Below are 19,538 nucleotides of genomic sequence, written 5' to 3'. Positions count from 1 at the left end.
CTCTTTTATATTTTGTATTTGTTAATAGGTTGTATTACCAAAACGTGAACCTCGGTGTCTCGACGTCACTGCACAAAAAATGGCTGATTTAGTCTTACATTTTTGGTTTATATAACTCGGGTATCACAAAATGTTCCCATACGTTTGGGAGTTGCTCAATATAATATGTCACCGCTGAAGTATCAACAAGTATCACAAAAATTTTGAACATAAAATATGACTCTCCGGTTTGTTGACCTTGATCAGATTCAGATTATATACCTTTTTGGAGTTCTTCTAGTTCGGATTAAGCAACTTCAATAATTGAAAATTAGTTTATAGTATATATATTTTTTGGTTACTAGCTGCAAAGTGCAAACCAATAAAAAACATCACTTAACTGTAAATCTAACTGATAATATATACTAACAACAAACACACCCAAAAAAAAAAAAAAACTAAACCAACAGAAATCCACTAGAATGATCATAAATTACGGTTTTTCTATTTGTTTTCACTTACTATTTTTACCGTTTAAAACAATCAAGACAGTAGAGATGACAAAATCGACCACATGAAACATAACTTTTCTTTGATTTTGGATTTATTCTAAAGTGGTGTAAATTATAAGAGCCGAAATATCTCTGCCAAGCAGAACTTTTTCTTGTTTTGTTTGGTGGCCTTCTAAAATCAACGAACCTAATTTATAGTTCAATATTTAAAACACATCACTATCAAAATTATTACGCTAATAAGTTTGTGTCACCTATTACATCAACTAAAATAAAAGTATCTTTTACACATAACTCCAAAACTTCTTTTTCAATCTTTAAAACCAGAAAAACAGAGGACCATTTCTTATCATAAGATTTAGTCTAAATAATTATATTACTATACAAAAAATAATGCAATAAACTAGGTGATAAAAGAAGACAATAGAGGATGCTGCATCATATAAACAAATCATAATATAATGCATAGAAGTGGTCCAAGTGGGAGTGGCAGAAGAAGTTGCATGTGGTTAAGGGCACATCAACAACACTTGTTTCTGTCTTTAAAACTTGTCCAAAAGGCATATTCTTTTCTTTGAATCAGAGAATCCACATAGAGTTTTAATATCAAAGTTTCAGTGATGATCGAAACAAAGATAATAACTTTGCCGTAACCCACAAGGAACTGAGAATTGCAAAAGGTCAACTTTTGGTCATTCGAACAAGACAGAGGCATGGGGAGAGGCTTTAGGAAAAGCCAAGATTCTTGCTTTCTCTTCTTCTGTGATTGGATTGGGCGAGGAAAGGATGACTGATCCAAGAATCTCAGCATTGTCCAACACGTACCTCAACACTGATATCTGTAGCCTGTTTGGCTTAAAGTTCCTGATCTGCAGGACTTTGAGCATTGTTGTAACGCAATCCGGAGATTCTACTGAACGTAGTTCCTTCAAGGACTTTGCAGTAGGTGTTGAACGAGGAGATGTCAGGTCCTGGTTGTTTCACCGGAAAAGGGCAAGATCAGCCAAAGAGAAAAGATATTGGTACTGTCACAACATTCGATATAGTTAAGACTTACGCGGATGCTGAGCATCTCGAGTATTGGTGCGGATTTAAGGAACTGCATTAATCTAAAATGTTGTGTCATGTCGTATATCAAATGCAGGTATACCAACTGGCTGAATTTGGGTACTGCCATCACATGAAAATCCTTGCTAAGCTAAGAAAGGGCATTGAGATAAAGAGTTGTGAGTGACTTGAGCCATTAAAAGCTTTGAAAAGTTAAGAGGAAGATGTAATGTAATTTTTATCTAACCACGAGAGCCAAACTCGTCACGCATGTGAAGCTACGTAGAAACGTCTTGGGCCACTCGGATCTGCTGAGGGCAAGATAAGCATCAGGTAAAGACGGTGGAAAAGACAGATGGATTTTTCGGGGTTCGTCTCCACAGAATGTGATTTTCTCAAGCTTTGAAGCTAACACCCTGATCTTACACACTTGAGAAGGATTAGGTACGTGTTCAGATGTACACTTGAACATCTCAAAGATCCTAAGCAATGGAGAGTCTATGATCACAGTATCGGTTCTAAAGCAGCGGCAATAAGAGGCTTCAAAAGTTTCCAAGACAGGAAAGTTCAGAACGAGGTTCTTTGAGACAGAAGACATGTTGAAGATTCTAGCATCCTCGAGACTAAGGAACTTAAGGTTCGGGAGAATAGCGGGAGCCGAAATGTCAAGAATGCTTTTTGTACGGAGCCTTAACTCCACAAGCGAAACAAAACTAGGAAAAAGTGAAGAAAAACTGATGATCTCTAGATCGTTGCAAGTGACAACAAGTCTCTGAAGATTGCGCTTTAGTACCTTTGATAACCACGAGAAGAGAAGAGTCTCATCGAAAGTATTAACAGAGCATAGATAGAAACTGCTAATGTGCGGACTTCCAATGTCGCCAACCACACGCTCAACGAAGTCAGTAAATCGAGAATCACTCGGATCCCTCTGCTTTGTATCATCAAAATGTAAATCTGTGATGTTTGTCCAAATGTTCTTCCATGACTTTGATAACACAGAAGTACTAACAGCTTCAGCAGTTGGAAGTTGACTAAGAATTATGCTAACAACACTCTCAAGCAAGCTGCTGAATTTGTCTTCAAAGTTCTCACTGCATAGCTTAGTCTTCTTGGAAGATGGAACTAAACAGGCTTGCTCTGTCTCGGGATGCATTGAAAATCGTTTCCCTAATAAAACCAAAATATAATTCCAAAGAAGAATGCAAAAACGTTAGATTATACCAAAATAAATGGTAACATATATAGGTGAAAAGCAATGTTTTATGTGATGTAAAAACATCCAAGAACTCTTAAGAATATCAAAGCAAAATACCAAATTTATGAAGTTCTTAATTAAATGTCTTTGAGATTATCGTAATCAAAGAGAAGTTTATGACTAGAGAACAATGTAAGGAGTCTTGGATATGGCATGAATTTCTCTTATTCTTTCCACAGATCTCTCTGAAGATTCCATCTGTTTTGACTTATCTTCATGCTTCTTCCTCTGTTTCTCTTGCTTCTTCTTCCCAGGTCCCTTCCCATGGAATCCATGACACAGTGACCGATACGCTTCTTTCTCAGTCATTATCCTTCCCCACTTGTTCACCCTCTGAATCTGTATATCCTTAAATCTATCTTTGAATCTGTCATCTTCATGATTATTGTCCTTAACACCAACAACCTTGCCTTCCTCCTTGAAAGTTCCTTGCTCTCTAAGACGGTTTAACGCGCCCGATAACCCTGTCCCGACATCAGCTTCCCGCATAATCCCATCTCCTCTAACCCTAGAATGATTATCAATGGCCTTATCAACAATATCTTCAGCTTTGGAACAAACCTCTCTTCGTCTCTCTGATGATTCAAGCCTCTCTTTCTCATCTCTTACAGAACCAAGATCATGATCAGCTTCCACTCTCGAAGCAAGAACTTCTTTATCTAGAGCAATATTTATAACCAATTTCTTATTCTTCCTCATCGAATCTTTTTTCATAGCTACTTTGGACTGAGACATCTTTATCAAAACCCCGATGATGAGACAGAAACACGACACCGCGAAATTCAGAAGCTATGAGTGAATTCTCAATACCTTGTGACGTATATATAGATAGAGATACGAGAGATCTAGGTTATATTTTGACCTATCTTAGTTAGAAATCCTAACAAGAATAAGAAAATTAACTTTCAATACCTTATGATGATGTATCGAGAACCGAAGACCACAAAGAACCTCAATCTTAGATTCCACTTCAATCACATAAATTCGCCAAAAAAGTGTAGTCGATGAAAATCAATAGAACTTTTAAGGATTGACCAAGAGCCCTAATTGAGAAGCCAGTTTTGGTGGCTGATGATGACTAGAAGAATTTCCTTGCACCGCACGAGCCGAAACTAAATAAAAGCCGAAATCCACGTCAGGGTATATACCGTGCATTATATTTAGAGGAAAATATGAAAGTAGTTTTTTTAACAAAAACATAATAATTTTAATACTATAATTCTCTCAAATGGGAAGGCTATTAAACTTTACATGTAGCTCTCCAGTTACAAAAGGCCCAACCAGAAAAACTATCCGGATTTGGAATCAGAAACTTTAGATCCGATGGATTAAAGTAGTTTTTTTTTTTTCCAAATAAAACTTGAGAAAAGACTAGTTTTATGTCAAAAATTGCAATAGTCTGGGAGATGTTTTTGTCTAGTTTTTTTGGTTTTTGAAAACATGGTCATATCTAAACATGTTTTCACAAACCAATAAAATTGAATTCACCTCAAGCCCAAAGCCAATAAATTGAATTTTCACCTCAAGCGCAGGACCACCCGACGTCGTTTAGATAAACGGAAAGAGTAAAAAGTAAAAACCAACAGTCGAACACTTAACAGCGTTGTCGTTCAGTCCGAACTTAAACGCTGTCAGAACCTTGTCGCGAATCTCGCCGTTGATCTCTCGATTTGTTCTCTGAAATTAGGGTTCCGGAGGGTGGGGGTTTAGCGAGTCAAACCGTAGGGCGTTCTGAAGCGATGATTTTGGGGAATCTCCAATGTTGTTATCGATTTTTCTATTGGTGCTCTGTTTCAAAATTTCAAGAGATTCTAAGATTTTAGGCGAGCACTGTTGAGCACAATTTCAAAAGGTAATCGACTCGTCTGATTGGCATTGCATGTTTGGTTATGGCTTATGAAGAACAAATACTGGGCGAGTCGTAAATTTCGATCCTTTTATCTTGGGTTTTAGTTTCACAACAGAGATTTGTTCCTTGGGAATCACTGCTTCAAGGGTTATAATCTGTGTGACACGAGTGCTGATTTGAACATAAAAGGAAAGATTTGAGTTTTGTATTATGATCTATCTCGATTCATCTCTGTATAACAAGTTTATTGTATATTTGACAACAACACAAATGTGTTGTCTGATTAGAGCTTGTGCATGATAAGCTGAGCACCGAACTGTGGGTGAATGGTGATGACTGTGTATGGTGCGTGAACATAGGAAGGAGAAATCTCAAACGAGAACCTCCGCAGAATCAATGCCATTGCCATTTTTGCCTCTAACAGGGCAAAGTTCTGGCCTATGCATATCCTCGGTCCCCACGCAAAGGGAAAGAAGGAGACTTGGCTCTTTGTTGCCTTTGAAAGACCATCTTTAAATCTGTCAGGATTGAACTCTGCTGCGTCGTTTCCCCACAGCTCGATGTCGTGTTGGACTAGCAGAATAGGTAGACTGATCTGAACACCGCCTGGTAGGGTCAGATCGCCTAGCTTCAGCTCTTTGTGAATGGCTCGAGTCAGCTGGGTTACTGGAGGATATAGCCTAAGGACCTCATATAATATCATCGTCATCTGCGTGGGATCGAATCAGCCATCAAAACACAGCAAAAGTCAGCAAGAGCTTTATGATTTGGTTTTACTTACAACTTTGAGCTGGTTGAGTCCTTCTGCATCAGGTTCTTTATCGCCAAACACTTGCTTCACTTCTTCTCGTGCACGAGCCTGCCAATCTTGGTGTTGGCTTAACAGCACCATTGTCCAAACCAGAAGTACTGATGTTGTCTCTTGCCCGGCGAAATAGAACAACTTGCACTCCTCCATCAGATCCTCGGTACTCATTCCGTTTCCTTCCGTTTGCCTCAAATTCGATTCAAGAAGTATTCCCAGCAAATCGTCGCTTGGTGCTTCACCAGCTTCTCTGGCCCTTAACCTTTTGTTTACGATCCCTCTTAGTATAACTTGGATTTCTCTGGCTGCTGCTTTCATTCTTCTGTTACTTTTTGTTGGGAGATAACTACACAAAAAATTGGCTCAAAGATTCTGAGAGCACCGTTCTACTTTAATAGATTGCAGTACTAGAAGACAAGTTTAGTTTTTCATTACCTATATCCAGGGATGAAAGCTTTCCTAAAAGCTTGAATGATGAGCTGTGCTAGTTCTGCTTGGAGCTCAAATATCCTCTGCCCTTCTTTGTAGCTGCTGCCAAATGCAGTACGAGAGATCACATCTGCAGTCATACTCACAAGCCCAGGCCAAACGTCTACCTCACATGACGACCCTTTATCCGATACTAACTGATCCCATTCGCCAACAACTTCCCTACAGCTCTGGTGGAACGCAGGTACCATATTCTAAACATAGAATCACAAAGTTGGGTCAGAGCCAAACGAATGTACATACATATAAACAATCTAACTTGATTCCGGGTTACTAAACCTTGATCTTCTCTATATGAAAAGCCGGGTTGATGATTCTTCGGTGTTTTGCCCATTTATCACCATCATAATTAGCGAGTCCTTTAGCTATAATTGTGGCCAAAGGAAATGTATGCGGCTTTTGGAAATCATAAACTTTGTTGAACACTTCCTTGATTTGCTCAGGATCCATTATTGTGATGGTTGGGATAGGTCCAAACCATGTAAAGTAAGTCCTTCCTGTTCCAACCACATAATAGCAATACAAAAGTTGAAACCTGTTCTCTACATCAGATACTCTGCAACAGTTCTAAACTTCTAAACAGTGAAGAGAGATACCATAACAGGAAGCATACCGTAAGTCTTGAACATTTGCAAGGGATAAGGCACGACACGAGGTGAGATGTCATCCGTTAGTTTGAGGGGTTTGGACCTTGCCTCCGACAACATGGTGAAATTCTTCTTCAAATCGCCGACTAGAGGCGTGTAAGGTGTTCCGGCAAGACCTTGTCTTCTCAGGTAATGCTCAAGCATCTTTGGCTTAAACCAAACCCACTGTAAAGTTCTCCATATCCACCATGACACAACAGCTAGAACTACTGATATTGTTACCGATGCAACCGATATCTCCATTTTTCCTCCCAGAGAAGAGAGAGATAGAGGTAGAGAATTTGCTAAAAAATTTCGGGGAATAAAAGGTTGAAAACTTTGGAAAAGATATGGATGTGGTGATGACATCACCGATGATGTCTTATATACTTTATAGTGTTTGTGTTGATATAATTCTTTTGAAGTAATCGATATTTTGCGTGCCACGAAGGCGCAAGAACCAAATTTGGACTTCTGTAAAAAAAAGTAGACAAAATAGGAGATATATTAATATTGGTTATGTGACTCTCATAAGTCATAACTTGACTGGCGGGCAAGGGACGAACGTCTTCAACTTTGTGACGTGTCTTTGTCATTTACCACCACCATCCAATCAATGGGTTTTTTGGTACCTAAACATTGAACTTGAAGTATTTTGTTTTGTCGACATAAAATAAAAAGTAAACTTTAAATCTCTCTGTTCCCTTTGTTTTTGTTCTGTATTTCTTCAACGGGTTGTTATAATATTTTACTTCAATAAAAAAAAAAGTTACATATCTCTCTGTTCCCTTTGTTTTTGTTCTGTATCTCTGGAAGTGTTTTATTTAGTTTCTTCTGTTGTGAGACTGTATTATTCATTTCGATCATTTCTGTATCTCGGGTCTTGCTTTTCAAATAAAGATATGAATTCCAAGTGTTTTGGTAATGTTAATGTGGGAAGTTTTCATAATAGTTTGAGAGACACGAGTTCGGTCTAATATCTTTTGGTGCAACACATAATTATTAGGGAGGAAGAATCAGAGTTAATAAAGACATAGTTTGTCTCTTGTTAGTGATGTTTGAAAAGAAGTGTCAAGCAACAGTCGATGATTATATTGCAATCCAGGGTTTGACACATCTTGAAGGGTTTTATTAAACTATGACACGAGTTCTGACTTGGATACATAAAAAGATAATGAGTTTATTTGATAACAAAACAAGGGGTTATGTGATTAGAGCTTGTGCAGCATAAGATGAGCTCCGAACTGTGGGTAAAGGGTGATGATTGTGTAAGGCGCGTGAACATAGGAAGGAGAAAGCTCGAAGGAGAATCTCTGTAGAATCAAACTCATTGCCATCTTTGCCTCAAGCAATGTAAAATTCTGGCCAATGCAGATCCTTGGTCCCCACGCAAAGGGAAAGAAGGAGACTTGGTTCTTTGTTGCTTTTGAGAGGCCGTCTTTGAATCTCTCAGGCTTGAACTCCCCTGCATCGTTTCCCCACAGCTCCGTGTCGCGATGGACAAGCAGAACAGGTAGACTGATCTGAACACCGCCTGGTAAAGTCAGATCTCCGAGCTTCATCTCTTTGTGAATGGCTCGGGTCAGCTGGACTACAGGAGGATAAAGCCTAAGGACCTCATATAATATCATCGTCATCTGTGAGGGATCAGCTTAAATCATCAAAATGCAACAAAAGTAGTGAAGTCATTTGAAAAAGTTTGTTTTATAAAAAATTTGGTTTATACTTACAACTTTGAGTTGGTTAAGGCCTTCTGTATCAGGTTGTTTATCGCCAAAAACTTGCTTCACTTCCTCTCGTGCACGAGCCTGCCAATCTTGGTGTTGGCTCAACAGAACCATTGTCCAAACCAGAAGTACTGATGTTGTCTCTTGCCCGGCCAAATAGAACAACTTGCATTCTTCCATCATATCCTCGGTACTCATTCCATTCCCTTCCGTTTGCCCCAAGTTTGATTCAAGAAGTATACCTAGCAAATCCTCGCTTGGTGCTTCTCCAGATTCTCTTGCCCTTTCCCTTTTGTTAATGATCCCTCTCAGTATATCTTGGATTTCTCTGGCTGCTGTTTTCATCCTTCTATTACCCTTTGTTGGGAGATAACTACACAAACAATAAGCACATGATTATGACAACACAGGTCATATCTCTAATAGATTGCAGCACTAAAAGTTAAAGATCAAGAATCCAGATTTAAAAGCACTATATTAAAGCTAGACAAGTAGAGTTTTTTCATTACATATATCCGGGAATAAAAAATTTCTGAAAAGCTTGCATGACTAGCTGTGCTAGTTCTGCCTGGAGTTCAAATATCCTGTGTCCTTCTCTGTAGCTGCTACCAAAAGCAGTACGGGAGATCACATCTGCAGTCATACTCGTAAGCCCAGGCCACACGTCCACCTCACATGAGGACCCTTTATCCGAGACTAACTTGTCCCACTCACCAACAAGCTCGCTGCAGCTTTCGTGGAACACATGTACCATATTCTATATATAATAGATAGAAGCAGATCCACGCAAAAGTTGGGTCAGAAGAGCCAAATGAAAAAATACAACTTGATATGTGACTGAGAAATAAAGCCTTAAACCTTGATCTTCTCAAGGTGGAAAGCCGGATTGATGATTCTTCGGTGTTGCGCCCATTTATCGCCATCATAACTAACGAGTCCCGTGCCTAGTATTTTGCTTAAAGGAAACGTATGCGCCTTCTGGAAGTCATAGACTTTGTTGAACACTTCCTTGATTTGCTCAGGATCCATTATGGTGATTGTTGGTATTGGTCCAAACCATGTTAAGTTAGTCCTTCCTGTTCCAAGAGCATAATAAAGATACAAAAGTTTATATATAGATCAGATACTTTGCAACAGTTTTGTTATAAGTTCTAAACAGAGAAGAATCAAGAAGCGAACTATGGAAGGATACCATGAGTCTTGAGCATTTGCAAGGGATGAGGCATGACACGAGGGGTGATATCATCTGTTGGTTTGATGGGTTTGGATGTTGCCTCAATGAACATGCTGATCATCTTTTTAAAATCGCCGATTAGAGGCGTGTAAGAAGTTCCGGAAAGACCTTGTCTTCTCAGGGAACGCTCAAGCATCTTTGGTGTGAACCAAACCCACTTTAACGTTCTCCATACCCACCAAGACACAACAACTACAGCTAGTGAAAATGTTACCGAAGAAACTGATATCTCCATTTTTTTTTCTCTTAAAGAAGAGAGAAAGATAGAGGTAGATAATTTGCTAAAAGTTCTAGGAACATAAAGTTGAAACTTTTGGAGAAGATATGGATGCGGTGATTAGTTGATTACATCACCCCTGATGTCGTGGTTCACAGTCCCTTGCCACGAAGCCGTAATAAACAAAATTTGACATCTCGCCTAACTCCATCCTGTTTCTTAGTTACTCGTATTAAAATATAATATAATGTTGACCAAACAAAAAAATATATAATAAGTTAACTATAAAAAATGTTTTAGACATCCATATTGGATATATCACCAGTAAAGATGCTCTGACATGAACGTCTTCAACTTTTTGACATTTCTTTAAAACAAAAATAATTACAAAATCATTTGATTTTCACATTTGACTAAAACGACTTTTTTGTACATGTACATAGGCTACTGTTGTTTTTGCATTAAAGTCAGGCCCTGCTCATATATTTTATAGACCAAATGCTGTTATATATACAAAAACCTAAAATATCTATTATTAAAAATAAATTAATATCTATATATTTTATTTTTTTACTTTTAGACCTTGTATCTTAGCACTCTCCGGTCTCAGCACATTAGCTAAACAAACACTGATTAAAGTAAATTTAACATATTCATTTAAAACTGATAAATAATCACATAAAATATCTAAATTTTTCTTAACTTAGATCTTAGGATATGCTTCTTATTAATATCTAAAATATATCATAATGAATAAAAACTGTCGATCATCGTAACAATATTGTTTTACGATCATCGTAACAAAATTGTCGATGATCACCGTAAGAGTTTTTTTTCAAAAAAGAAAAATAACTAAAAACTTTCATATTTAAATTTGAGAATTACAATGTTTTGAGAAATTGACACATTTAGAATATCTAGGAATAACAAGCATTATGTCTATGATAGGAATAACAAGTATTATGTCAAACTGTCGAACTTGAAAGGATTGAAATTCTTGAAATTCTACCAATTAGAGAAAAAAAACTCTTTACTTTTATTAATTAGATAATAAAACGTATCTTACAAATAACTTAAGAATTTTTATATATGTAGAGAAGAAACTAAAAACATAAATATATAAAAAAAACTCTAAGTTAAATAGAAACGTGAAATAAAGAAATATCAAAAAAAAAAGTAAAACGACAAAAAAAAAGAAAAGAAAAGTAAAACTACTAAATCCCTCCAACGTCAGAAATAATATACAACTCCCTCAAAAACACAAACTATATAAAATGGCGTAAAACTCTGATAAGGACATAAGGTTTACTAAACCTGGTTTAGTGTATTTTAGTATTGCTCATTTGTTATGATCTCAATCTCATCCTGTTTTTCCAATTAGTTTGCTCTCACATATGACAAATATTTATTTTGTTGTACCTTCATAGTCATCTCAAGTGGTGCATTTTGTAATAGCCGCCATGAGCTATTTTAGTTAACAACCAACAGAAAGGGACGTGTCTAGAATATTATAGTGTATAGGCCGACATGAGCTATTTTGTTTTTCAATCAATTGCTATCTTATTACGCAAGGATTATTCTTTTTCATTCCAAAAGAAAAACCTACACATTTAAGGTTTTTTTTTTTTTTTAAAGTTAGAGTGATTTGATTTCAGATTTCGATCGTAAGCTGTAATTGTTCTGGACTGAACGTACATTTCTTTTTAAAGTGCTACTGAATATAATTAACTCACCAATAACCATAATTATAGGGTTACTTTATAATTTATAGTGAACTTCCCATGAAATACTCATTAACGATGTTAAAAATCTTAAATCACCTAGAAATAGCTTCAGTTTTGAAGTGGATATATCGATTGTTCCTCCGAGTACATTAGCTTCAAAAAAGAAAAAAGAAGAAGATTAGCATGGTCTTAGCATAAGTATGACACAAATTAATAATTGGTAGCACAAATTGAGTTTGATCAAACGACATAGTTTGGAACGGAAAAAAACAATGATTAAAAAAACTATTCGAACGGCGTCGTTCAGTCTAAATTATAAGAGAAATAATCTTATAACTCCTTTTTTGCCAAACACTAACCTCTTGTATCCTATTTTTGTCTTCATATCCCCCACTCTATTAATGAATTGTGAGTTGACGAATTTACCCTCTCCTTCTTTATTTTATTCATTTTTAAATTATTTAGTTTTTGAAAAGAAAAAAAAAATAAAACAGGAAAAAAAAAATCTCTCGACTCTCTCTCGACTCTCTCTTGCCTCTCCTCTCTCTCTCCTCTCAGCTTCTTCTCGCTCGAGCTCTCATCGCTCTCATCATCGAAATTTGATTTCAGTCGCCATTGTTGTCGTATCCTCTCCCTCCGACGAGTTGCGTCGAGATAGAAAGAAAAGGTATCTTACTCGAGCTGCATAGAGCTTAATATTGAAGTTTTGAACCTAGAAAACTAGGAGATTGTTGTCAATTAGATTTGAGATTAAGCAAATTGTGTTTGGGTATGCACATTGGAAGTTTATGCATACTGCCTGGGTTGAATAGATCTGTAAAATGGGTAAGAAATGGATTACAACAACTGAATCAGAGTGAATTGTAGTTTTGAACCCGAAACCATGCGATTTGAGTTATTGTCGGGAAATACAACTGGTAGAACTGAGTAGAATTGCACATGATTCAATTGAAAAATATATATGTAGTATTACCCGTAGCTCTAGTTTTATCCAGATGTATGTAGTATGACTTAGTTGCACTAGTATTAACCATTTACATGTAGTATTTCTTAGGTACAGTAGTATTACCCATTTACATGTACTATTATTAGTTATAACTGTATTATACAGATATGTGTAGTATAACTAGTTATACTTGTGTTACCCAGAATTGTAGTATAACTAGTATATCTGATAGAGGTTTTTGTATTGATTTTGTAGGATACAATGGTGGAGAAGGTGATTATATATTTTATATGGAAAGATCGAGCGTACAACTTGTTGATGAATACACCAGGAGGGAAAATAACTCTCTCCATGTTAGAAAGTAGGATTTGCACGAAGCTTGGATTAGATAAAAGTATGGTTAAATTGCAAATGAAGTGCAATGCAGTGATGTTGGGACCAACTCAAGAGATACACATTAGTGATGATGAGGATGTCGGTGTCTATATATCTTCAGGTGAAATGGTTAGTAGATATCCTTTGACTGTTGACGTCATCACTCCACCGGAATTGCCCAAGTAACTGTCGAGAGTGGAGGTCGTCAATAAAAGTTCTATTGGTAAGAACTATGCTGATTTGGGTTCAAATGATGATGAAATGAGAGATAATGCTGCCATCGTGATGGGCGAATTGGAGGGACAAGAAACAGAACAAAATGAGGCAATAGTGGAGGTTGATGATACTCAAGATCCTGAGATTGGATCACGATACAACAAGAACTCGAGATATGGAATTACATGAATTGGTTTCAAAGAATTATTGGGCGGAGTTGTGGGCATTAGCGTATTATAGGACTATTTATTTTGTCCCGAATAGATCACAGTGGGATATCCCGGATGACATCAAAGCGTTGAAGGTATTACCTCTGCCTCGGAAAAAGAAGAAGGGTAGAACAGAAGTGCTTAGGTTTCTTTCCACCGGAGAAAGACATCCAAAACGTCAAAAGACTCAGACAAAAGGAGGCCGAGGCAGTCGCTGCAATGGTTGTTATTTGGCACCCATAATATTTGATTTTATGATTTGTAAACCTTATTCGTGTTGTGCAGCTATGTAACACTAGACTTTCCTTCAGTAATACTATGTTTTAATTTATTGGCATAAGGGTTATACTGAGAATACAGGAGAATACAATGATTTAACAATAATACTGAGAATACACGGGAATACTATGATTAGACGATAATACTGGGAAAACAAGGGAATACTATGATTACAAGATAATACTGGAAATACAAGGGAATACTATTGAAGGATATTAAAATTCGAATTTATGTTTGTTTCAAACATCAAATATTAAATAGATTATGCAAAGATGAAGAACTCTTAAAAATGAATTAAAACAAATTAAATTAGGAAAAAAAATATTTGGTCAAAACACATTTTAATAGACACTATCCTACATATTCCTTATACTTTTAAGCTCACGTTTGATATAAACTCCAACTTAAGATTGAAATTTTACAATTTCATATATTGTCTACATATAATTACATTAAACCTTTAGAATTCTATAATGATAGACTTCCTTAATCTGAACAACTAGATAAATCATCTTAAAAGATATGTAATACTGCCTAAACTGGAAAACACAAAAAATACAACTATGTGGGCATTTTGTACAACCAAAAACTAGAGTACAACTAACTTTAAAAAAACGGCGCACATGTCTAAATATCTGCGCCCACGTGGAAAACACCTTTCCCCCCAAAAATTAACTTTCCCTCCAATTTCAATTTCCTCCCAAAACAAAACAAATTTTCCCCCAAAACCAAATTCCCCCCAAAACCAATTTCCCACAAAATATCTTCTCTCTCTCTCGAAATCATTTATCTCTATCGAAATAAACTCTCTCTCTCTCTCTCTCTCTCTCTCTCTCTCTCTCTCTCTCTCTCTCTCTCTCTCTCTCTCGAAATTCACTCTCTCTCTCTCTCTCTCTCTCTCTCTCCCGATCTCAATTTCTCTTCATTCTCTTCATTCTCTCTCACTCAAAAATTCTTCTCTCCAATCATTTATGGATCGATTGTGTGAGAGTGATCCATGGTATGATGAGATGAAGAGCGCTAAGAGGATAATACAGCAACTTGAAGAAGTTGCAATGATGGAAGGAATTCCGGCAATTTGTCCTTGTGGTGGACAAATCCTTGACAAAATCTCTGAGAACGATGGTGACAAAGGAAAAAGATACTATAAATGCATCGTGTATAAGGTAAATTGAAGATATAAATATCATCAATCTTGTTTTAGAATAATTGATTTCTATTAAGAATTCATGTTTTGTAGAATGATGGGTTATACATTCGGAAACTTTGGGATAAAGCTATGGGATAGAGCAAGTTGATAACCATCACCAAAAGATTCAAAGCTTGGAGTACTCTAACCAAGAAATGCGTTCGGAGTTGGATGAGATCCAAAAAAAGATGGGGACTTTGTGGAGAGTTTGTTGTGGAAAGTGAGGAATTATTGGGTTTGTGTGAACTTAATTTCTGTCTTTGGTTTGTAAGACTTTTATTGAGTATTCCCTTGTATTTCCAGTATTATCGTCATTAAGTATTCCTTTGTATTCCCAGTTTTATCGTTAAATCATAGTTTTCCCTTGTATTCTCTGTATTATCGTTAAATCTTAGTATTCTCTTGTATTCTCAATATTATCGTTAAGTCTTAGTTTTCCCTTGTATTCTCAGTATTATCGTTAAATCTTAGTATTCTCTTGGATTCTCAGTATTATCGTTAAATCCTAGTATTCTCTTGTATTCTCAGTATTATCGTTAAATCCTAACATATCAAATTCCAATTCATATCCAAATTGATATTCAAAAAAAACTTATCAAATTCAAATCCTAACATAACAAATCCGGAGTCAAATCCAAACAAAACAAACCACATTCAAATCCTAAAACCAAACATTCCAAATTCAAATCCTAACAAGTACAACCAAATTCAACTCTTGGTTCTCTGAGTGGTCCTTCTTGTGAAGTTTGCTTCCACGGGTTTTGAAGGACCATTCGGGTCCTTCTCTTTGGGTCCTTCTCTTTCGGATCCTTCTCTTTTGGGTCCTTCTCTTTCGGGTCCTTCTCTTGATCACCATCTTTCTCTAGATCACCATCCTTCTCTTTCGGATCCCCATCATTCTCTTGGCCCATCTCGTTGATCTTCTGCAACAAACATTCATTCATATTACTACCGACGTTACCTAGAATCAGACACATAGTTATATCCTAGTAATGACAGTATTACCCAGAAATCATACACGTAGTTATTTTCTAGTAATGACAATATTACCCAGAAACGCATAGTTATATCCTAGTAATGACAGTATTACCCAGAAATCATACACATAGTTCTATCTTAGTACTACCAATGTTACCCAGAATTCATACACATAGTTATATCCTAGTAATGACAGTTTTCTACAGAAATCATAGTATTATCCTGTTCTACCAGTTTCACACCATTCAAATACTTGAGAAATCCTTACCATAGCCGCCGGAATATCCACTTGCTTTCCCACTGCAGTCTCATCATCCATATTCTCATCGGAGGAGGACTCTTTGCCCAAGGTTCTACTACTATCATCGGAGGATCCTCCTCCGGCAACATTCCCCTCTTCTTCTTTCTCCTCTTCCTCTTTCTCTTCTTCTTCTTTCTCTTCTTCTTCACTCTCTTCTTCTTCACTCTCTTCTTTCTCATCCTTCTCAGAATTTTCTTCCTCATTGTTGTCAGACTTCTCTCCTTCTTCCACTACGGTCGTGATTATGGTCGGGATTTGTTCTTCTTCAACTCCTCTTCCCTCAATTACGACCGGATTTTGCTTCGACGCTGATGGCTCCTCCGTCGTCATCGGAGGCTCCGTCGTTGCCTTTGTGACAGCATCGATTGGCTTCGTTCCCGGCGGAGGCTCCTCCGTCGTTGAATTCTCCTTCGTTCCTACTCCTCTCAGCATTGTTTTCAGCGGCATTAGGGTTAGGGTTAAAGAAGGAGAAGAAAAGATTCTGAGAAAGAAGAGATTAGGATTCTTGTTGAGAATTTGAGTAGAGAAGGGAGAGGATTGAAATCGAGAGCGGTTTGAGGTTTGAGGAACATAAATCGAAAAGCTTTTGAAATTGAGAAGGAGAAGTTTCAGTTTCGTTTTCAAAAGAAAAAGAAACCGAAGAATAGAAGAGAGATCCAATAAAATATATTCTCTTTGGGATAATGGATCGGGTCTGGATCGAATAGATCCAAATTTTTATTGTAAATATTCGATTTCAGTTGGGGTATACAAGTAAAATCCATACAAAACGAATTAAAAATAAATCAAAATTCCTTTCTGTTTTCGTTGGGGAGATATGAGGTTAGCTCTTGACAAAAAGGGAGTTTTCAGACATTTTCTCAAATTATAACATTGCGCCGTCATATAGAACCTCTCCTCCGCGAATATCACCGTTGATGAAGAAATTGGGGTTTTTAGCGAATTCAGAAGCGATCGATTTGGAGAATCTCATCTGTCGTTCGATTATTCTATGGGTTACTCTGTTTCAAAGAGACTGTAAGATTTGGTTGAGCATTGTTGAGGCGAAATCACGACGTAATCCAACATGTTTGATTGGTATGAAGTGTTTTGGCTACGGCTTCTCTGGATACAAGCGTTGCCGCTTCTAATCAGTAACCGGAAGAGAATAGTCGTTGATGAAGAACAAATACTGAGTCAATTCTCAAAAAAAGGGTTTGTGATCTCTTGTCTATAGTCTTGGGTTTTTGTTTCACAACTGAGATTTGTTCCGTGAGTTCTGTGACTTCAAAACCGTATCAAGATTTGAGTTTTGTATGATAATATGGAGTTGTTTCATCTGTGTATGGAAATTGGAAAGTATATTTGTGAACAAGGAGTTTATACGATTAGAGCTTGTGCAAGATAAGAGGAGCACCGAACTGTGGGTGAGTAGTGAGGACTGTGTAAGGCGCGTGAACATAAGAAGGAGAAAGCTCAAAGGAGAATTTCCGTAGAATCAGTGTCATTGCCATCTTTGCCTCAAGCAGTGCAAAATTTTGGCCAATGCAGATCCTCGGTCCCCACGCAAAAGGAAAGAAGGAGACTTGGTTCTTTGTTGCCTTTGAGAGACCGTCTTTGAATCTATCTGGCTTGAACTCCCCTGCATCGTTTCCCCACAGCTCCCTGTCGCGTTGGATTAGCAGAATTGGTAGACTTATCTGAACGCCGCCTGGTAGTGTCAGGTCACCTAGCTGCATCTCTTTGTGAATGGCTCGGGTCAGCTGGACTACTGGAGGATATAGCCTAAGGACTTCATATAATATCATCGTCATCTGTGAGGGATCAAATTTTCAGCTTCAATGCAACAAAAGAACTCACGTCACTTGAAGGTTTTTGGTTCGGTTTACTTACAACTTTGAGCTGGTTCAAGCCTTCTGCATCAGGTTCTTTATCGCCAAAAACTTGCTTCACTTCTTCTCTTGCACGAGCCTGCCAATCTTGGTGTTGGCTTAACAACACCATTGTCCAAACCAGAAGTACTGTAGTAGTCTCTTGCCCAGCGAAATAGAACAACTTGCACTCCTCCATCAGTTCCTCGGTACTCATTCCATTTCCTTTTGTTTGTCCCAAATTCGATTCAAGAAGTATACCCAGCAAATCGTCACTTGGTGCTTCCCCAGCTTCTCTTGCCCTAAGCCTTTTGTTAACGATCCCTCTCAGTATAAATTTGATTTCTCTAGCTGCTGCTTTCATCCTTCTATTACCCTTTGTAGGGAAATAACTACACGAACAGACGACAGAGAGACAAGTTAGGGTTTTTATTACAAAACATGGTTCAAAGTCTCTAGTAGAATGCAGCACTACTGAAGCTCTAAAAGGCCTTGTTCTAAAAGCAGACAAGTTTGGGATTTTATTACCGATATCCAGGGATAATAGCTTTCCGAAAAGCTTGAATGATGAGCTGTGCTAATTCCGCTTGGAGCTCAAATATCCTCTGCCCTTCTTTGTAGCTGCTGCCAAATGCAGTACGGGAGATCACATCTGCAGTCATACTCACAAGCCAAGGCCAAATATCCACCTCACAGGATGACTGTTTATCCGTCACTAACTTGTCCCATTCGCCAACAATCTCGCTGCAGCTCTGGTGGAACGCAGGTACCATATTCTGTACATAAAAGCAGAGGACACAAATTGGTTCAGAACCAAATGGACATACATACATAAAGCTAAACTGGGACTACGGAAAAGAAAGCTTATAAACTTTGATCTTCTCAAGGTGGAAAGCCGGGTTGATGATTCTTCGGTGTTTTGTCCATTTATCACCATCATAACTAACGAGTCCAGCCGCTATTAATCTGCCCAGAGGAAACGTATGTGCCTTCTGGAAATCATAAACTTTGTTGAACACTTCTTTGATTTGCTCAGGATCCATTATGGTGATTGTTGGTATGGGTCCAAACCATGTAAAGAAAGTCCTCCCTGTTTCAACCACATAGAGATACGAAAGTTGAAACTTTTTCTAGATACTCTACAAAATAGTTCTAAACAAAGAGGAATCAAGATGCCAACCGGGAAGCATACCATGAGTCTTGAGCATTTGCAACGGATAAGGCACGATACGTGGTGTGATATCATCTGTTAGGTTGATGGGTTTGGATCTTGCCTCAGCCAGCATGCTAAAATTTCTCTTCAAATCACCGACAAGAGGCGTGTAAGGAGTTCCGGCAAGACCTTGTCTTCTCAGGTAACTCTCAAGCATCTTTGGTTTAAGCCAAACCCGCTGTAAAGTTCTCCATACCCACCATGACACAACAACTACAGCTACAGAAACTGTTACCGATGCAACTGATATCTCCATTTTCTCTACCAGAGAGAGAGAGAGAGAGAGGTAGAGAATTTGTGACCATTCTCAGGATGTATAAATGTTTAGAATTTCGGAGAAGATATGGATGTGGTGATGACATCACCCCTGATGTCTTAAATACTTTATATTTTGATATTTTGGGCAATTATTTTGTAATGACTAATTAATTTTTGCTTTACTTGGACCCTCACAGTCGTGCCACCAAGGCGCAAGAAGCAAATTTGGACTTCGTGTGAAAAGCGACGAAAATAGG

At 37.6% G+C, this 19,538-nt stretch overlaps 6 protein-coding genes across 12 annotated transcripts; all 6 read right to left on the bottom strand.

The window, feature by feature from the left end:
- Nucleotides 1-1,174: 1,174 nt before the first annotated feature.
- AT3G14710 (RNI-like superfamily protein) lies at nt 1,175-2,758 on the bottom strand. Its single transcript, NM_112332.2, has 3 exons — nt 1,786-2,758; nt 1,549-1,689; nt 1,175-1,462 (listed from the first exon to the last, which is right to left on the bottom strand). Exons 1-3 carry the CDS (start codon nt 2,692-2,694, stop codon nt 1,184-1,186), a joined length of 1,329 nt encoding a protein of 442 aa, NP_188089.1. The 5' UTR covers nt 2,695-2,758; the 3' UTR covers nt 1,175-1,183.
- Nucleotides 2,759-2,840: 82 nt separating this feature from the next.
- Nucleotides 2,841-3,921, bottom strand: AT3G14700 (SART-1 family). Of its 2 annotated transcripts, none has more exons than NM_112331.2 (2): nt 3,709-3,921; nt 2,841-3,606 (listed from the first exon to the last, which is right to left on the bottom strand). In NM_112331.2, the coding sequence occupies exon 2, from the start codon at nt 3,529-3,531 to the stop codon at nt 2,917-2,919; it is 615 nt and encodes a 204-aa protein (NP_188088.1). In that variant the 5' UTR covers nt 3,532-3,606; nt 3,709-3,921; the 3' UTR covers nt 2,841-2,916. The 2 variants fall into 2 exon arrangements, with proteins under 2 accessions (NP_188088.1, NP_001319553.1); NM_001338133.1 differs by having other exon boundaries at nt 2,841-3,531.
- A 446-nt stretch (nt 3,922-4,367) lies between these two features.
- CYP72A15 (cytochrome P450, family 72, subfamily A, polypeptide 15) lies at nt 4,368-7,067 on the bottom strand. 2 transcript variants are annotated; one of them, NM_001338132.1, is made up of 5 exons: nt 6,553-7,067; nt 6,219-6,436; nt 5,886-6,133; nt 5,427-5,796; nt 4,368-5,354 (listed from the first exon to the last, which is right to left on the bottom strand). In NM_001338132.1, the coding sequence occupies exons 1-5, from the start codon at nt 6,932-6,934 to the stop codon at nt 4,929-4,931; spliced, it is 1,644 nt and encodes a 547-aa protein (NP_001325567.1). In that variant the 5' UTR covers nt 6,935-7,067; the 3' UTR covers nt 4,368-4,928. The 2 variants fall into 2 exon arrangements, with proteins under 2 accessions (NP_001325567.1, NP_188087.1); NM_112330.4 differs by having other exon boundaries at nt 4,435-5,354; nt 6,553-6,922.
- Nucleotides 7,068-7,594: 527 nt separating this feature from the next.
- Nucleotides 7,595-9,909, bottom strand: CYP72A14 (cytochrome P450, family 72, subfamily A, polypeptide 14). Its single transcript, NM_112329.4, has 5 exons — nt 9,485-9,909; nt 9,151-9,368; nt 8,802-9,049; nt 8,296-8,665; nt 7,595-8,202 (listed from the first exon to the last, which is right to left on the bottom strand). The coding sequence occupies exons 1-5, from the start codon at nt 9,759-9,761 to the stop codon at nt 7,777-7,779; spliced, it is 1,539 nt and encodes a 512-aa protein (NP_188086.1). The 5' UTR covers nt 9,762-9,909; the 3' UTR covers nt 7,595-7,776.
- Nucleotides 9,910-15,220: 5,311 nt separating this feature from the next.
- AT3G14670 (uncharacterized protein) lies at nt 15,221-16,557 on the bottom strand (the record flags this gene model as incomplete). Of its 3 annotated transcripts, none has more annotated exons than NM_001125155.4 (2): nt 15,221-15,601; nt 15,928-16,392. In NM_001125155.4, the coding sequence occupies 2 exons, from the start codon at nt 16,390-16,392 to the stop codon at nt 15,371-15,373; spliced, it is 696 nt and encodes a 231-aa protein (NP_001118627.1). The 3 variants fall into 3 exon arrangements, with proteins under 3 accessions (NP_001118627.1, NP_001327682.1, NP_188085.1); NM_001338131.1 differs by having other exon boundaries at nt 15,283-15,604; nt 15,928-16,557; NM_112328.1 differs by having other exon boundaries at nt 15,371-15,604.
- A 74-nt stretch (nt 16,558-16,631) lies between these two features.
- Nucleotides 16,632-19,462, bottom strand: CYP72A13 (cytochrome P450, family 72, subfamily A, polypeptide 13). Of its 3 annotated transcripts, NM_112327.3 has the most exons (5): nt 19,003-19,462; nt 18,683-18,900; nt 18,339-18,586; nt 17,833-18,202; nt 16,632-17,753 (listed from the first exon to the last, which is right to left on the bottom strand). In NM_112327.3, the coding sequence occupies exons 1-5, from the start codon at nt 19,277-19,279 to the stop codon at nt 17,328-17,330; spliced, it is 1,539 nt and encodes a 512-aa protein (NP_188084.1). In that variant the 5' UTR covers nt 19,280-19,462; the 3' UTR covers nt 16,632-17,327. The 3 variants fall into 3 exon arrangements, with proteins under 3 accessions (NP_188084.1, NP_001326384.1, NP_001326383.1); NM_001338129.1 differs by having other exon boundaries at nt 18,339-18,900; NM_001338130.1 differs by having other exon boundaries at nt 16,634-18,202.
- Nucleotides 19,463-19,538: the final 76 nt, after the last annotated feature.

The sequence above is a fragment of the Arabidopsis thaliana genome, chromosome 3 (assembly GCF_000001735.4).
Source record: "Arabidopsis thaliana chromosome 3, partial sequence".
Lineage (NCBI taxonomy): Eukaryota > Viridiplantae > Streptophyta > Magnoliopsida > Brassicales > Brassicaceae > Arabidopsis > Arabidopsis thaliana.
The sequence above is the reverse complement of the archived record's forward strand: the minus strand, read 5'-3'. Positions and strand labels throughout refer to the sequence as shown.

Bases quoted from the DNA above. Each gene is read 5' to 3' on its own strand.
- AT3G14710 (NM_112332.2), bottom strand. From the start codon at position 2,694: ATGCATCCCGAGACAGAGCAAGCCTGTTTAGTTCCATCTTCCAAGAAG. The intron at 1,690-1,785 runs GTTAGATAAAAA...GCCCTTTCTTAG, and splicing joins TGACGAGTTTGGCTCTCGTG to CTTAGCAAGGATTTTCATGT. The intron at 1,463-1,548 runs GTAAGTCTTAAC...TGAAACAACCAG, and splicing joins TCGAGATGCTCAGCATCCGC to GACCTGACATCTCCTCGTTC.
- AT3G14700 (NM_112331.2), bottom strand. From the start codon at position 3,531: ATGTCTCAGTCCAAAGTAGCTATGAAAAAAGATTCGATGAGGAAGAAT.
- CYP72A15 (NM_001338132.1), bottom strand. From the start codon at position 6,934: ATGTCATCACCACATCCATATCTTTTCCAAAGTTTTCAACCTTTTATT. The intron at 6,437-6,552 runs GTATGCTTCCTG...TGGTTGGAACAG, and splicing joins GCAAATGTTCAAGACTTACG to GAAGGACTTACTTTACATGG. The intron at 5,797-5,885 runs GTAATGAAAAAC...TTTTTTGTGTAG, and splicing joins GCTTTCATCCCTGGATATAG to TTATCTCCCAACAAAAAGTA.
- CYP72A14 (NM_112329.4), bottom strand. From the start codon at position 9,761: ATGGAGATATCAGTTTCTTCGGTAACATTTTCACTAGCTGTAGTTGTT. The intron at 9,050-9,150 runs GTTTAAGGCTTT...TATTATATATAG, and splicing joins TCCACCTTGAGAAGATCAAG to AATATGGTACATGTGTTCCA. The intron at 8,666-8,801 runs GTAATGAAAAAA...TTGTTTGTGTAG, and splicing joins TTTTTTATTCCCGGATATAT to TTATCTCCCAACAAAGGGTA.
- CYP72A13 (NM_112327.3), bottom strand. From the start codon at position 19,279: ATGGAGATATCAGTTGCATCGGTAACAGTTTCTGTAGCTGTAGTTGTT. The intron at 18,901-19,002 runs GTATGCTTCCCG...TGGTTGAAACAG, and splicing joins GCAAATGCTCAAGACTCATG to GGAGGACTTTCTTTACATGG. The intron at 17,754-17,832 runs GTAAGTAAACCG...GATCCCTCACAG, and splicing joins GCTTGAACCAGCTCAAAGTT to ATGACGATGATATTATATGA.